General features: G+C 39.7%; 1 protein-coding gene across 1 annotated transcript in view; it reads right to left on the reverse strand.

Annotated features, from left to right (window-relative positions):
* Nucleotides 1-16,039, reverse strand: part of ar (androgen receptor) — a 112,685-nt gene that overhangs the window by 4,270 nt on the left and 92,376 nt on the right. The window contains exons 4-7 of the mRNA XM_079870840.1: nucleotides 10,045-10,323; nucleotides 8,676-8,820; nucleotides 7,818-7,948; nucleotides 2,609-2,760 (exon numbers count right to left, since the gene is read on the reverse strand). Coding sequence (XP_079726966.1) covers nucleotides 2,609-2,760; nucleotides 7,818-7,948; nucleotides 8,676-8,820; nucleotides 10,045-10,323 — 707 coding nt within the window. The remainder of the gene's footprint in view (nucleotides 1-2,608; nucleotides 2,761-7,817; nucleotides 7,949-8,675; nucleotides 8,821-10,044; nucleotides 10,324-16,039) is intronic.

Consider the following 16,039-nt stretch of genomic DNA (forward strand, 5'->3'; position numbering starts at 1 on the left):
GTTACACACACAATTATGTCAAAATGCACATTGTGTTGACTGTGGACAGTAGGATTTTTTTAATCTTTAATATGAATCAATTTATATTTAATTCATACAGTGTTTTATTTTTACATTTGATTATTCAATTTCGGTAGTATTTCTACATGTTAAATAAACCTACGCTACTGTGCCTGAAAAACTTAAAGTTTATTTATTTGTATATTTTTCTATTGTATTTGTCTTATTGTTTGTAATTTGCTTCTTTGTTCCTATTTTTAATATCAAAAATAAAATAAAATTGCCTGCCTTGCTTTATTACAGAAGACTGTGTGTAATAATTGCAGTCAGCTTAAAGGGCATTTGTTGTATTGAGCTGACTAAAATGGGAAGAAAAACTAAATAAATTTCAAGGTTCATATTTAATTCAGTAGGATTATTTTTCTTCTAGACACATTAAACTGTAGCCTAGAAATCTAGACACACCCTAGCGGCAGCAAAATGTATTTTGCAGCCAGGGTAGTCTAGCAACTCTCCATTGACTTTCGAGCTGCAAAAACCTAAATTGGGTCAGGCCAATCACATAGTGTATAGAGTAGGCGGGGCAGGCTTAACATAATGACGACAGAGTTGCGACAGTTCCCTGCTACTCGAAAACAAAGAATGGCGGCTGCTGCTGGAGAACAGTCTTTCGAATCGGCTTTGGCCGCGACTCTGGAGGACTTGGAGTTAAGTTTTTCTTTGAGAAAAGAGCAAAGAACGGCACTTAAGTCATTCTTTATAAAGGAAGATGTGTTCGTAGTTTTGCCGGCCAGATATGGCAAAAGTTGAATCTATCAACTAGCTCTGCTGTTGGGAAAACACTATGGTTGGTTGAAGCGCTGTCCTATTGCGTGCAGAGGGAATTTGAAAGACAGCCGTTTATCCCGCCCCTCGGATTGAGCCGTGTCTATGGTGAGTTTCCAGACCTAACATCTTGATGTAGGTCTGGCTTGCCAGGCTAATTAAACTGTCTACTACAGTAAAATAAGAAAAGTAACACAAAACAGTAAACTACAATCAAATCTATGCACATATCGAATCGAAATTTGATTCAAATTCGAGAATCGAATTGTAATTTAATCGTGACCTCAAGAATCGATTTGAATCGAATTGTGAGGTACCAAAAGATTCCCACCCCTAATCAATAATGAGCCTAATTTACATAGAATGGTGTGTTTGCGCTAGAAACAATTGGTCTCATTCACTAAGCATGCGTATGCACAAATTTGTGCTCGTAAAGTGCGTATGACTGATTTAAGAACAAATCATGATTCACCAAAAATTCCGTAATAAAATGTATTCTAAATTTATGAAAAAACTTAATTTAAATACAGTGCAGAGCACTGGATAACTGGATTACAGATTGTTAACAAATAAAATGCATTTATGCAAAAGTAGTGCAACTTTTTAGTGATTCCGCCTGTAATTGTCTTATTTGTATGAAAAAAATATATACACTACCGTTCAAAGGTTTGGGGTTGGCAAGATTTTTTTGTTTTAAAAAGAAGTCTCTTATGCTCACCAAAGCTTTATTTGATCAAATAATGACTTATTTAATACAGTGAAAATAATTAGGCCTATATAATAGTATTACAAGTAAAAGTAACTATTTCAATAATATTTTAAAATGTAATGTATTTCTGTGATGGCAAAGCTGAATTTTCAGCATCATTACTCCAGTTTTCAGTGTCACATTATCGTTCAGAAATAATTTTAATATGCTGATTTGGTCCTCATGAAACATTTCTTATCATTATCAATGGTGAAAATCGTTGTGCTACTTTATATTTTTGTGGGAACCACGAAAACATTTATTTAAAATATAACTGTTTTTCAACTATGTAAAAGGCTTTACTGTCACTTTTGATCAATTAAAGCTATTAATTAATATTACTGACCCCAAACATTTGAACGGAACTGCATCATGGGGCCAGTAATGCATGTAACATAGAATGGTGTGTTTGCGCTAGAAACAATGGGTCTCATTCACTAAGCATGCGTATGCACAAATTTGTGCTTGTAAAGTGCGTATGGTGCGTATGGAGGTGTTAGTGAGGCCAGCAGGGGGTGACGCCCCAGTATAGTGATGAGGACACTATACTGTCAAAGAGCACCATCCTTCAGATGAGACGTAAAACCGAGGTCCTGACACTCTGTGATCATTAAAAATCCCATGGCATTTCTCGTAAAGAGTAGGGGTGTAACCCCGATGTCCTGGCCACATTCCACCCATTGGCCCTTACCAATCATGGCCTCCTAATAATCCCCTTACATTGAATTGGCTCTATCACTCTCTCTCCTCCCCACCTATAGCTGGTGTGTGGTGAGCGCACTGGCGCCGTTGTACTGTGGCTGCCGTCGCATCATCCAAGTGGATACTGCACACTGGTGGTGGTTGAGGAGAGATCCCCTGATATGATTGTAAAGCGCTTTGGGTGTACAGTAGTACATATGAAAGCGCTATATAAATGCCTCATTCTATTCATTCATTCTAACACACTAATGAATATTATATATGGTGTCTTTGTATGTGTTTGTGTGTGTTTTTATCTATGTGTATGTGATTGCGTGTATGCGTGTTACTTACTGGTTGCAGTGAGTCCATCAGTCGGGTCAGCTGTTGGAAGCGCATGGCACAGTTGGTCTTCCTGCCATAGTTGATTAAACGATCAAGCTCGTTTATATATGTCAGACGCAGCTCATCAAAATACTTCTGACTCTTCAGCCCCTCCACTGGAACTGCAGAAATAGAAATAAATACTTTCACCTGAACTTGCAAACAAATGTTTTCATTGAAATACACTAGTTTTGTGTTTACTTGTTGCATCTTGCATTTCACCGTGTAATATAAATTATAAATAAACTACAAATGGTATAAAATGGGGACTAAACTTTTTTATTTTTTAACAATGGTCAGTGAAAGGAGGTACTTAACCTGGTAAAACTAAATATTATATAGGCTGTTTCATTTTCTATTAATTTTCTATGAGGTTTGAAATTTTTGTGACCCTATAACAGTTTAAAAGACCGATTTCTGTGATCAATATTTTCTAGTATAACCAACAAAAAAAACAACAACAAAAAAATAATAAAAAATGTACAATTCTAAAAAATTCAAACAGTTATCACATATATGTATACTGTATATATTTTGTAATGGGAGAAAATCATACAATAACAGGATCGAGCACAAAATTTGAGACCCAGTTACATTTTGTGGTTTTGGTGTTTAAAATTAGTTAATGAAAATATTTTCTACTGTAATTATCAAGTATCAATTCAGGAGATTATGCCACAATTCATTAGAATTGTTGAATATAGTCTAGAACAGTGGTTTTTAAATGGTGTAGCAGCATGGTGAACAGAAAAAATAGATACTGTTCGACGGACAGTTGTTCAGATTTACGCCACTGGGCAGCTCTGCGGACAAAAGCATCTAATGCCCGAACTGGACAAAGCAGATTATTTTCTTCTGGTCTGGATCCCGGAAGGGAGGAGGATAGAAGGCCTGCAGCACAACTGATCTAGCCACATTAGTGGGGACCTTAGGAATATAACCCGGTCTAGGGTGAAGAAATGCCTTCACCATGCCAGGTGCAAATTCCAAACGCGAAGGGGCAACCGACAGGGCTTGCAAATCTCCTATTCTTTTAAGAGACATAATAACATGGAGGAACAACGCTTTAAGAGTTAGGAACTTGCCTGGTTCCTCTTCAATATGCTCTAAGGGAGCCATGGACAGGCCTTGGAGCACCACGGCCAGATCCCAAGCCGAAACCCAAGTGCATACTGCAGGCCTCAGCCTTAATGTGCCACAGAGGAAACGTTTTACCAACAGGTCTCTCCCTAAAGACATTAAACCCAAAGGAATGTGGTAAGCAGCTATAGCCACCACATAAACCTTTAAGGTGGGTGGGATAACCTTGCAGTGAATCACTCTTGCAGGAACTCCAGCACTGTACCAACAGGGCAGTTAACTGGGTCCAGCTGATAACCACTGCACCAAGAAGTGAACACTCCCCCCTTCAAGACATACAGTTTCGTTGTGGAGGGAGCTCTCGAGTAAAGAATGGTCTCAACAACCTCAGTTGAGAAGCCGGAGTCTATGAGCTGGGCCCCCTCAGAGGCCAAGCCCACAGCTTCCACAGATCTGCACAGAAGTATTAAGATGAAGTATTAAGCCCCTTGCCTGGGGTCCCTCCTGACTGGAATCTCCCAAGGGGAGCCATCAAGGAAAGACACGAGATCCGAGAACCATACTCTGCCCGGCCACAGTGGGGCTATTTAGAAAAAAAAGACCTTGTCCCTGCAAACTTTTTCCAGAACACCTGGGAGCAGAGCGATCGGGGGAAATGCAAATGAGATGCAAACCGGTCCACTTCTGCCTGCCGAACATCCTCCATATCTGCTCCACCACATTGGGGTGAAGCCTCCATTTCCCTGGCCTTAGCCCCTGCCTAGACAGGATGTCTGCTTCCTGGTTTGGCTCCCAGTGATGTAAGCTGCCCTGAGTGAAAGCAGCATCCCCTGGGACCACAGAAGGATTTGGTGTGGCAGTTTGCAAAGTGGACGTGAACGCAAACACCTGGTAATTTATGTAGGAGACCACTGAAGTGTTGTCTGTATGGAGGAGCAAATGGTGGCCCCCCTGAGGTCTGGGAGGAAATTCTTGAGAGCAAGAGAGACAGCCATCATCTCCAGGCAGTTGATGTGCCAGGAGAGATAATGACCCCTCCACAGCCCTGGAGTCGAGTGACCATCTAGGATCGTTCCCCAAAACTTGAGAGAAGCATCCGTCATTGGCATCTTTCAACAACAAGGAACTCGGGAACACAGGACCTTGGGATAGGAACCAGGGTTTCTTCCACATAACCAAGGCATGTAAGCATCGCCGCATTACTTTAATAATGCGAAATGGTTTGCCCCCTTGACCTGCTGTATATGAGACCCCATCAATGCAGGGGTCTCATGTACAGCAGGCCAAAAGGTATCATGTTGGACGCTGCTGCCATCAGACCTAACAGTCTCTGGAACTGCTTTACAGTGTGTGACTGGCCTAGCTTTATTCTGTTCATGGTTGACCAAATTGATTCGATGCGCACTGGAAATAGACGTGCCTGCATCGTAACCGAATCCCACACCACACCTAAAAAAGTGGTCCTCTGAGCTGGAAAAGGCACAACCTTCTTTGCATTTAACCTTAACCCCAACACTCTCATATGGGTGAGAACGTCATCTCGATGCCAAACCGCCAGCTGATGCGACTGAGCTAGAATCAACCAATTGTTGATGTAGTTCAGAATGTGGATGCCCTGAAGTTGTAATGGCGCCAGTGCTGCATCCACGTATTTGGTAAAAGTGTGGGGTGATAAAGCAAGACCGAAAGGAAGAACCTGATATTGGTATGCTTCACCCCCGAAAGCGAACCTCAGGAACTTCCTGTGTTGTGGAAGAATGGAGATATGGATATATGCATCCTTGAGTACTATCTGGACAAACCAGTCCTCAGGTCCATCTGTGGCATTTGTCTCAAGGTTAGCATTTTGAATTTGAACTGCATGACTGACTGGTTCTTAAGACACAGATACAAAATGGGACGCAACCCCCCCATCCTTCTTTAGAACGATAAAATATCGGCTGTAGAAACTGGTTTCTCTGTCGGGGTGAGGTACACATTCTATGGCCCTCTTCCCCAACAAAGTTTTTACCTCCTTTTCCATAACCAGAGCCTGTTCAGGGCCCACCACTGTGGGCAGGACCCCCATAAATCTGGGCGGGCAAGACCCGAACCTTATTGTATATCCCTTTTTGACTGTGCGCAGGACCCAACAAGATATATTCGGCAGTACCTTCCACGCTGCCAGAAAATCTGCTAAGGGAACCAGTCTCTCGAGACTGACCTCTAGTGTTATTTGAGTGACCAATTCGGCGCCCTGAAGCAACAACTGAACTGGTTGCTCTGGCACCCTCCTCATAGCAGGTTAGGGCAGAGATAAGGCTGGACCCGTCTCAAACCTCTCTGCTAAATACATTTGCGATCCCCATGAACTGAATTGCCGCTTGGCAGCAGTGGGACCCGAGCCACAAGGAATGTGAGCCTGAGCACCAAAGAGCGCCAGGTGGGAATGGAACGTCCTTAATGGAAGATGTTCACAATGCTTAAAGCCAGTTCCCTCGAGAGCTGACTGAGCATACTCCGCTTCCAAACAAACAACACACAAATCATGTGTATCCTCACCCGTGATGTAGCGTGGGCAAGGATGACAAACAATCTGAACTGCTGCTGCTGAACTTGTGCTGAGTTGAGAAATGACGCTGTGGGAACACTCTGCGTGATTGCATTGTGAAGCATGTGTGAAATCAGTCCAATGGTGTGATGGGACGTCATTGGTTGCTAGCGCTGCACTCTTTGGGCATGCTTTATAGTTTCCGGGTTCGCCACCTCTGACGTCCCATCACACATTGGACTGATTTCACACATGCTTCACGACGCAATCATGCAGAGTGTTCCCACAGCGTCATTTCTCGAAGCATCACGTTTTGTGCTCATGATGATAGCTCTGATTATTAGATTATGTATGTCGTTTGTTTTTAGCAGTTTATTAATTTGTGCAAAATATAAAAACGATCCATACTTTCCTTAAGAGGTAAACCCTGTGTAACAGGCTGGTCTGCAGCACGCACGATGAGACAAAATAGTAACTCAGAATAGATTTTATTTAAACTTCACAATATTCAGGAACACAGGGAAACGTAGGAGGAATAGCAAACCAATAAACATATGAGAACCGACAAGGGACTGAACAAAACAGGGAGTTTAAATACAAGACGAACATAATGACTGACAGGAGATAATTCACGAGTTCACACTTACATACAATTTGAGGGGGTAAAGTTGAATGCGTATTTGGCGTGCTGTCCGGGGGGAGGGCTCCGAGCTCGGAGTTCGGCCCGAACCCAGAGTACTCCCCCCGTATGTAAGTGTTCAAGACTAGAAGCGTGGAGAAGGGGAGGTGGGGGGATGCTGCAAAACTGTCAATGGATTGAGGTGAGACTGCTGAGTATATATATATACCTCTTACCATTGATTGCTGAGTGCTCTCCACTTGTGTTAATTATCTGAACGTGCTCCTCCCGAACTTTGTTAATAAAACATCATTTATTTGTAAATAGAAACAAACGAGGAGATAATCAGTGACCAAGAAAACCAAAACTGAACTGAGCAGAGAGACAGGAACAAAACAAAACAGAATATAAAACTCCATAACCGTGACCCCCCGCACCCCAGTATGTTTTCTCAGTCCCAAGGCTTCTATGCGCCATACACATAGGTGTCTAAATGTAAAAAAAAAAAAAAAAAAAAAAAAGGCATAATAAAACATTTGATTTACACTTTTTATATTCATATCCAGTTGGGAGAAATATTTACTTTTTTTTGGTAAATATTGGTAAAAATTCTTAGACATCACTGCTTTGGCTCTTGGGGCCAAAGATTCTCATCTTTGATGACTATTTTGAGTGTTTAGGATTTGTTCTTTTACAAAGTATTTACTATTCCAAAAAAATATTGTCCGGACAAGGAAATATAGAGACTGGACCTTTTGGAACTTTACTTGAATACCCCTGGTCTAGAAGCTGTCTGAGGTGGGTCAGGTCAAGGCCACTATTTCAAGATGCTGATTATAGACATTTTATGTGTTTACAACTGGCTACTTATTAGTTGTTAATATCTATGAGTACTCTGGCAGAAAAATCTGTGTGTGAACATAAAGAAACAGACACAGAAGTAGACTCACTGATGCTGAAGAGGAGGAGGGCCTTCATGCAGAGGAACTCTTCCTGTGTGACCTGCAGCAGCACAAACTCCTGCGAGAGGTGCTTCATCTGAACACAGTGCTCGTACATGCTGGAGATATGCATCCTACGACTGACAGACAAGGGCAGATTAATAGACAGACAGAGAGAGAGAAAGAAGCAAACAAAGAAACATCTGGCAATTTCAGATTGAAAGAACTTCCCATCCGCTAATTACCATACAGTATTACTGAATAATGCAGTCAGTCATCTAATGACTCCTAAATCTCCTACTAAATGAAATATATTTCATGCCTAAAACGCAATTCCTGTCGGCAGTACTGGTATGGGATATGGCCAAGATGCATTTAGTAAGGAAGTCTTCTATTTCAGATATTGGTGAAAAAGGCCATTGAGAGCATGTGTGCTCCCCAAAAAATTCAATCTCTCCTGGGATTGTGTTTGTGACAAAGATCCTCCACACCATAATAAGCCAGCAGTAAATTATAAATGAATCTTGGAAGTCTCCACGACGAGACTGTTATTGTGTGCATGAAGTACAAGATATGTACCTGCTCGACAGAGAGAGAGAGAGAGAGAGAGGAAGATAAAGAGATGGAATAAGGCAGAGAGAGGGCCGCTAAGGAGAAATGAAAGAAAAATGAGTTTGAGGAAAGATGGATTAGTACATTTACAAGACGAACAAATGGACAGAAGAAGGAAATGGAATGAAAAAGAGTGAGAGAGAGAGAGAGGGAGAGAGAGAGAGGAGGCAACAATACAAAACACAGATGGGTGCCGGACACAAAAGAAAACAGGCAAATAAGGGCAGGGCGGATATGAAAGAGAATAAGACTGACTCATTGAAAACCAGGTCTGGAGCGAAATACAGCATCCGCGCATTGGCGTTCTTGTAGGATCTCCAACCCAGAGCAAAGACCATCACTCCCATCCAAGTGTGTTGTATGACTGTCATCTGATCATCCACATGCAGGTTACGGAAACCTGAGAGATGGGGAGAGATGGGAGAGATATTTGTGGTTTGTGTTTGATGCCTATAGCTCACAGTTTGTCAGCTGCCTGGGTGATATTAACTTCATTTACGACTCTATTTCAATTCCGCCAACTCAAGCTATGAATCAGACTTAATCTGACGTTACTTAGAAAAAAATATGCATGCCTATCTGAACCGAGGATGTTTAGTACATCGACTTGAACCAAACAAAACTGAGTTTGTAGAACACCAGGCAGCATATGCACTGCTGTCAGGAAAGAAAGGGGATATATGCTGCATGTTCCTGGGCTAAAACTTGATGTCACTTTTCTCTGAACAGATTCACCATTAGCTTCAGTGCAGATTAAAATGCATTACAGTTTTATTATTGCTATCAATAAAAGGACATTGGAGAACCGCAACCAATCACAACAACCTAATTCCATCACACACATCTCAGTATTTGAATGTTTTGCCGTCGGCACATTTTACATAGGATTGAAAACGCCCTTTATCAAAGCCATTAGAGGGAAGTAGATTACACAACACGAACTCTCAAGCCTTTCAATTGGAAATAAAACCATAATTAAATCACTGTGGAAAAAAATAACCAAATAATTATCCACTGATGTCCCGACATGAATCAACAAGCAGGATCTTTTTTGATGAGTTTTTTTTTTATTTTTTTTATGTACTCTTTGTATTAGTTTCATATGTTTTTTTTAAAACAGTAAAAAGTAATACTTTCATTACACACTGAATACATATTGTACATCATAAGACATTTTACAACTTGAACTAACCTTGTCTTGTCATAAAAAAGTCCAAAGATTTGATGTTTTAAGAGACTATGAGGGTCTGCAGGGGTCCTCTCTGTGATATAATTTGCTGTTTTATGTTTTCATGTTGTTGCACCACATTACTGATTTGGTACAAAAAAAGTTTTCCAAATAATCATAAGCAGTAAAGCAGTGTTGTTAAAATGTTTTTTAATTGTTCAAAGAAATAATAATAAAAGAATATACCAAACTACTTCAAACTATAAATAAATGTAAACTTTTCTCAAAAAAATTGTATTTGGTTAATGAGGCTTTTTCTTCATTATGACATCCTGACCTTTTTTTACCCGAAGAGGTGTATTTAAATTATTGTATTAACTTATTGATATATATATTGAAAATTGAAATGAAGCTGAAACTGAAATGAGTTATGACAATTTGACATGCTTAAATTACCTGGAAGTCCTTTGGCCCATTTCACTACCTTGACAAGTTGCCTCTCTCCCAACTCGTTAAGGCTGGTGAGGAGAGCAGCTGCCGAGTCAGGCTGAGCGTGATCGTGGCCGGCGTTCACCACCTCTGGCTCGATGGACTCCAGGATGTTCAAGAAGATCAGCTGCGAGTGGAACGTCAGGCAGGGTTTGGGCGACAGGCACTGGACAGTCTCTAACGGGCCCTGAACGGAGCCGACCTCATCCGGACCTTTCATCTGTCCAATCTTTCTCAGTTTGCGGGCTGTGGCACAGAACAAAAACAATATACTGTAATAAACAGAGTGGGAGTATTGCTTTGTAAATTCAACCTACACAAAAACACAATATCAATCTCGAACACATCTTTATTTTATCTAGCACATATTATTTAGAAGCCAATGGACCAGGTGGTCTCTGAATAATGAGGCTAGCATGATCCTATTTCTGCTCATGAATATCTCTATTATACAACAGAGGATAAAACCTGCACTGCAACGGGTAGTCTCTATGCCACATTATCTTCTGCAAGTCAGCACAAAGAAAGATTACTGGCTGCAAAACACACCTGAGACAATGTGCTTTTCCCTCGGCTGACACTACAACAAACGACCTGACAGGATTAGCGAAACTGCATTGATGTATTTCAGTAATGTGGAGCAGTACTACAGACATTCAAGAATGCAAAACTTTTGTCGTTCACTTAATACTTGCGGATGTGTTTTCTTTCATCAGAAACGCCCGTCTTCCTCCCTCTTTTAACTATGCACAACAGAGTAAACCATCTGTATTCCAAGGCTGCTGCTAATAAAGTGCATTAAATGAAGATGTAAATATGTGTGTGTGTGTGTGTGTGTGAGAGAGAGAGAGAGAGAGAGAGAGAGTACTGCGCTTTAATTAGTTGCTACAGTAGCAACAGTTTTGCATGTGCTCTAGTGAGTGCCTGTGGTTCTGTTTTGATGCTTAACACTCATGGTCTCCACTCTGAATTATAAATCAGAGATGCTTATTATTCAATGGGCAGCGTTAGGGTGAGGAATGAAAGACTATCGGTTGAGATGATTTACAACTCACAGATTTTAATGGTGCATTACAAACACCGATCCAAAAAAAAAAAAAACAGCCTCTATTAAGAAAAAAAAAAAAAAAGATTCATTTGTGAGGCCGCTGATTTAAATGCCTAAAAAGCTCTTCGTTGCTGGCTAAGAGGACAAACTCAAGTGAAAATTACTCTCAGTCCTCTCAGATCCCCACAAAAAGGAGGCTCCAATTTTGCTGACGAGAGACGGGAGCCTCTCTGCTTGTGGTCTAATATTAATTGTGGTAAAGCGACAGAAAAGGGGAGAGAGTAAGATTACAACTTTATCATGAGGTGGTTTACCAGAAGCCTATGGGTTTGCTTGGCAAGGTGCCAAAGACTCCACCACCGTGCTTCTCTCTTAAATGTTAATGTGTCTCTTAAAGACACATTAACCTGCCATCCCAGCAAATACAATCAAAAATATAATGTAGATGGCAAATATCACAAAAACACTGTCTCCTGTACCTTGATTTGCAGTTCAGTCAGGACCACTTCGCCAAGTATATACATTTATTACAATTTTAGCATACAGTTAGTGTTGGCGGTATGGTTCTGTTCTGGGCAAAACTCCTACGCCTGTCCATGCAGCTATGCCTGGACAGAGCGGGGAGAGCAGCAAGTCAAACCCTCAAAACAACCGTATATGCCAATACCCCGCAACACTACTGAAGCATTTGATAATGTGTCGATAATGTGAAATGTTGGCTTAGCATAATGCTTAGCAGTGTGATCGTAAAAGGGGGAAGCATACACCCCTAGCAGCTGCAAATCTATATCTCCAATTTAGAGTGTTTGACATGCTATTACTTGCATTAATGGGGAAGCCGTCACCCCGAGCTGAGTAATCGAGGATGCAACAAGCATGTTGTTAAGCTGCTTTAAGCATATGTGTGATTGTAAAAAAGGGGGAAGCATTCACCTAGCAGCAGCAAGTTAAGTAGCCTACATTATGATTAATGCATGTAGCCCATGTATAATTGTACCGTATAATGGGGGAAGCGTCACCCCTGCTAGTAAGGAAGATGCGCAAGCGTGTTGCTTTGAGCTGGTTAATGCGAATTATGTGAGCGTAAAGGGGGAAGCATACACCCCTAGCAGCAGCCAGTTAAATACAACAAGCTTGTTGTATATTGCATAATTAGTAGGCTGTACGAGTGGCCGTCCGGCAGGGGAAGCACACACCCTGCGGAATGAATTTTGAATGACTGTTCGCAAAAGCATCGGTGAGTAATGTAATAATGACTTGTGCTAAGAATAGCAGTTTCCTCATTGCCGATGTTAAATTAACTTGCAGCCATACAATAGTTATCTAAATTCAGCAATGACAGTTTAAATGCGAGCAGCGCTGCTTTGGAGGAAATGCTGAAGGAATGGGAGTTTATATGTGCTGCTGTGATAGATGTCGACACTGGATTGGAACACGTTATGAACAGCTGGCTATCAGCTGATGCGAGCTTGCCTGACATGGCCTGCCTGAATTAACGCAATGCTCGATTTTTTCTTTGTCTTCAGTAGTATGGAGTAGAACTGAGATCTAAAGTTTATGTCTGAGTTTGATTCAGCTTCAAATAGACTATAGATAGGCTGAAAATTATAAGAAAGACCTTTTATTTTACATATTCTGTAATGTTAACATTCAGTCTACGGAAATAGACACCAATCGCGCAAATCAGCTTTGCACAGCGATGGCTTCAGATGCCAATTTAAACAACCATAAGTCCATATCCAGTACTCTTAAAAAGGTTAAGTCCACCCATGAGAGAAGATGCAACATCACTTTCTATCTAAAGTGAAACTGTGACTCCTTTGGGTGAACCTAAAACTTTCAAAACACATGTGAAGTCATTAAATGGCGTTTCTCTGAAGGTGCATGAATACTTGGGTAAATGGCGTTGCTGACAAAATCCTCTCAGACTGGGAAGAGTAACTGGAGGAACGAGGTGAATGTGTTAAAACTCAACAGATGACTGAGAAGCCAGCACTCAATAGCGAATGCCGCAGATAAGTGAACAGTTTACCGCTATTTGAGAGAAAATGTTTTGTTTCTGAGTTTTGGTATTCTGGGCTCCACTCAGAATCTGTAAAAAAGTTTTGACTGATGTGAACTTTAAGCAAAAATGACAGATTTGTGCATAAAGACTCACTGGCGGAAAAACAGTTTGGGGACTTTTCTGCAATACGTAACTGGATGCTATAAGTTTTCTTTAAAGTGTTTAAAACATAGGCATGAACTGACAGAACCATTTGTGAGAATGAACAAACTAACAAATGAACTAATAAACAAAGAACTCCGGAATACTTGTTTGTGGAGAACCGTGATTATAAGCCAAAAAAGTCTCTGCTTTGAAATTGTTGATTTTATAATGAAAAAAAAATGTATTCTGCCGCTCTTTAATGTGGTAAGAATTTAATATGCAGTATGTTCGAAATAAATCTCTTAATTCTGTCAAAAACTGTTTATCTTCAGAGGCTATTCTAGAAACAATAATTATATACTTAGCAGAGAATAAGTACATCAAATATATAAAGTATATAAAATGAGCAGGTCACATATAGGCTATAGTGAGCCAAAAAAAATAAAAAAAATAACCCCAACACTGTAAGAGAGACCTTCAAACAGAAAAAGACATGTTACTTTCTAATGTACTAAACATTAGAGTACAAGTACATTAGCATGCCTCCATACTACACTCTTACAAAGGACTCTTTTGCACTTTCCTTTCTACCTCATGATGCCATTTTGCACTGATGTGGTCACTGGCCATTTACATATACTTCATTCAAAAACGCACTTTCTGTGTCATACTTTACATTTGCACCTTGTACTGCATTTTGTCATATATTGCACTTGGTATAGTTTTTTTAGACAACTACATTGAGCTGGTCTCTGCATCTGTATCCTTTATTTTGCTCTCCTTTAATATGTTATTATATATATATATATATATGTATGTGTGTGTTTAGATTTATTAATTTATATATATTTACTGTTTGCACTTCTGGTCAGACGCTAACTATGTTTCATTGGCTCTATAAAATAGGCAGTTATCAGGGTGATAGAAGTGATAAATCAGAGAACTGCAGAATGATGCAACACCTGATCACCCTGTCAGGGTTTATTTCTTTGGATGTGTGATTTCTCTTTATGGTTATCACAACTTTGGAGTAAGTGTAATCATTTGCAAAATTATGGAATTGAATGAACTGATGGAGCTGATCACATTACACCAGGGACTCATTATTTCTGAGCTCTTTACTAATGAAGACAACAATAACAACATAAATTGAACACAAAGAAGAGAAAGGTGGAGAAAAAGAAGAGTTTTAACTAGCATAACAATATGTGGAAGCGAGAAACAGATAGGATGCTTTTAGTTGTAAATTGATCCACGGTGTCTTTTGAGCCCGAAAGGTGAAACTATTCAAGTGCTTTTACAGACACAGAATTCAAATGTGTCAGGGAAGAGGGCTGGGCAATCCGGTTTGTCCTCTACCATCTGCTCTGTTCAGCAGCTTGGTTACCACAAACAGATGTGTGATGGTTTTACAACCACACTTGTGTGCTGCTGTCTACTATTTGTTTTTGTCAACAAAAACGGACTAAATAATGCAGTGTAGATGTAAATAGATACACATTTTTAGGATCTTTTCACCTTTGTGTGAATGCTGAATTTGGTATTTTGATTTTTGTACTTGTGTTTGGATTTTAATTTCATCAAATGTGATGTGATAATACTACTGAATTAAAGATATAAACAACACAACATGATAAAAAGGAGCATTGAAAAATCAAATTTTACACTCTGGTTAAGAACACAAAAATGCATTTTTGTGTTGTAATGGTTAGTCCACCTCTACCTTTGTCATTTCAATAAATACCTGAAATCAGATGACTACCCTGCTAAAAAATACAGCATAAATTCTATGCTGGTCCAGGCTGGCTTATGCTGGTTAGTGCTGGTCTGGCTGGTGGACCGCATAGTCATGATGTTTTCAAGCAAAACGGAGCTGATAAAGCTGGTTCACCAGCATGGTCTTGTGGGTTTGAGTGTGAGGAGGCCAGTTGTCTGTTAACAAGCAGTGATTAGCATAGTTTTTTCTATTTAACACATTAATGATGTAAAGGAAAAAACAATATAAGATTAAAACATGATTTATTGTGATATATAATTATAACATTGTACTTTTACTATGCTAACTATGTTCCCTCTGTTGAAAGTAAAACTGAACATTTTAATTGTTTTAGCTATGATCTTAATCATAAGCAGTTTGTTCAAGAAAAGGGATTATAAGAAGAGCTCTTTCAATGGTACAGTTAATAGCAACTTGATAAGGAAAGCTCAAAATTGAAAGTTGCTGTTTTTAAAGACTTTCATGCTCATTTGGGAACTTGCGTGTCAAAATCCAGCTGTCAGTTACTGATTTCAAAAGTGCACATAGTAAAATTAGCCTGGAATATTGTAGACAATAGTGATAGCATGTTAATTCATTAATAATAAAAAAAAATAAAAAAATGTATTTAACCAAAGCCAGTGGCCAAGTGCCCAACTAAATGGAACACTAATCACAATATTGGTGACTTCAAACAAACTTCAACAACATTTCTGCACGTACCATATGAAAGAATAAAGCCATGGTTTACAATAAGTGAACATGGTGATGATGTTGATGGAGGTGTTTAAACATCCTCTGGTGAGATATTCATTTTATTTTGCAGTTGATTTCATCTAGTTGTCATGTTGTTAGCTAGTCTCTTTTTTCTGTTCTTGTTGTTCCTCTTATCTTCTAGTAATGGGAAGTTCGGATTATTTTACTGACTTGGATCTTTGAATCTCGTTCATCAAAATGAACAAATCTATTTTCAAGTCATTTCAGCAGAATATAATTAAAATGTTACTTG

This window comes from Squalius cephalus (genome assembly GCF_949319135.1).
Source record: "Squalius cephalus genome assembly, chromosome: 5".
Taxonomy (NCBI): Eukaryota; Metazoa; Chordata; class Actinopteri; order Cypriniformes; family Leuciscidae; genus Squalius; species Squalius cephalus.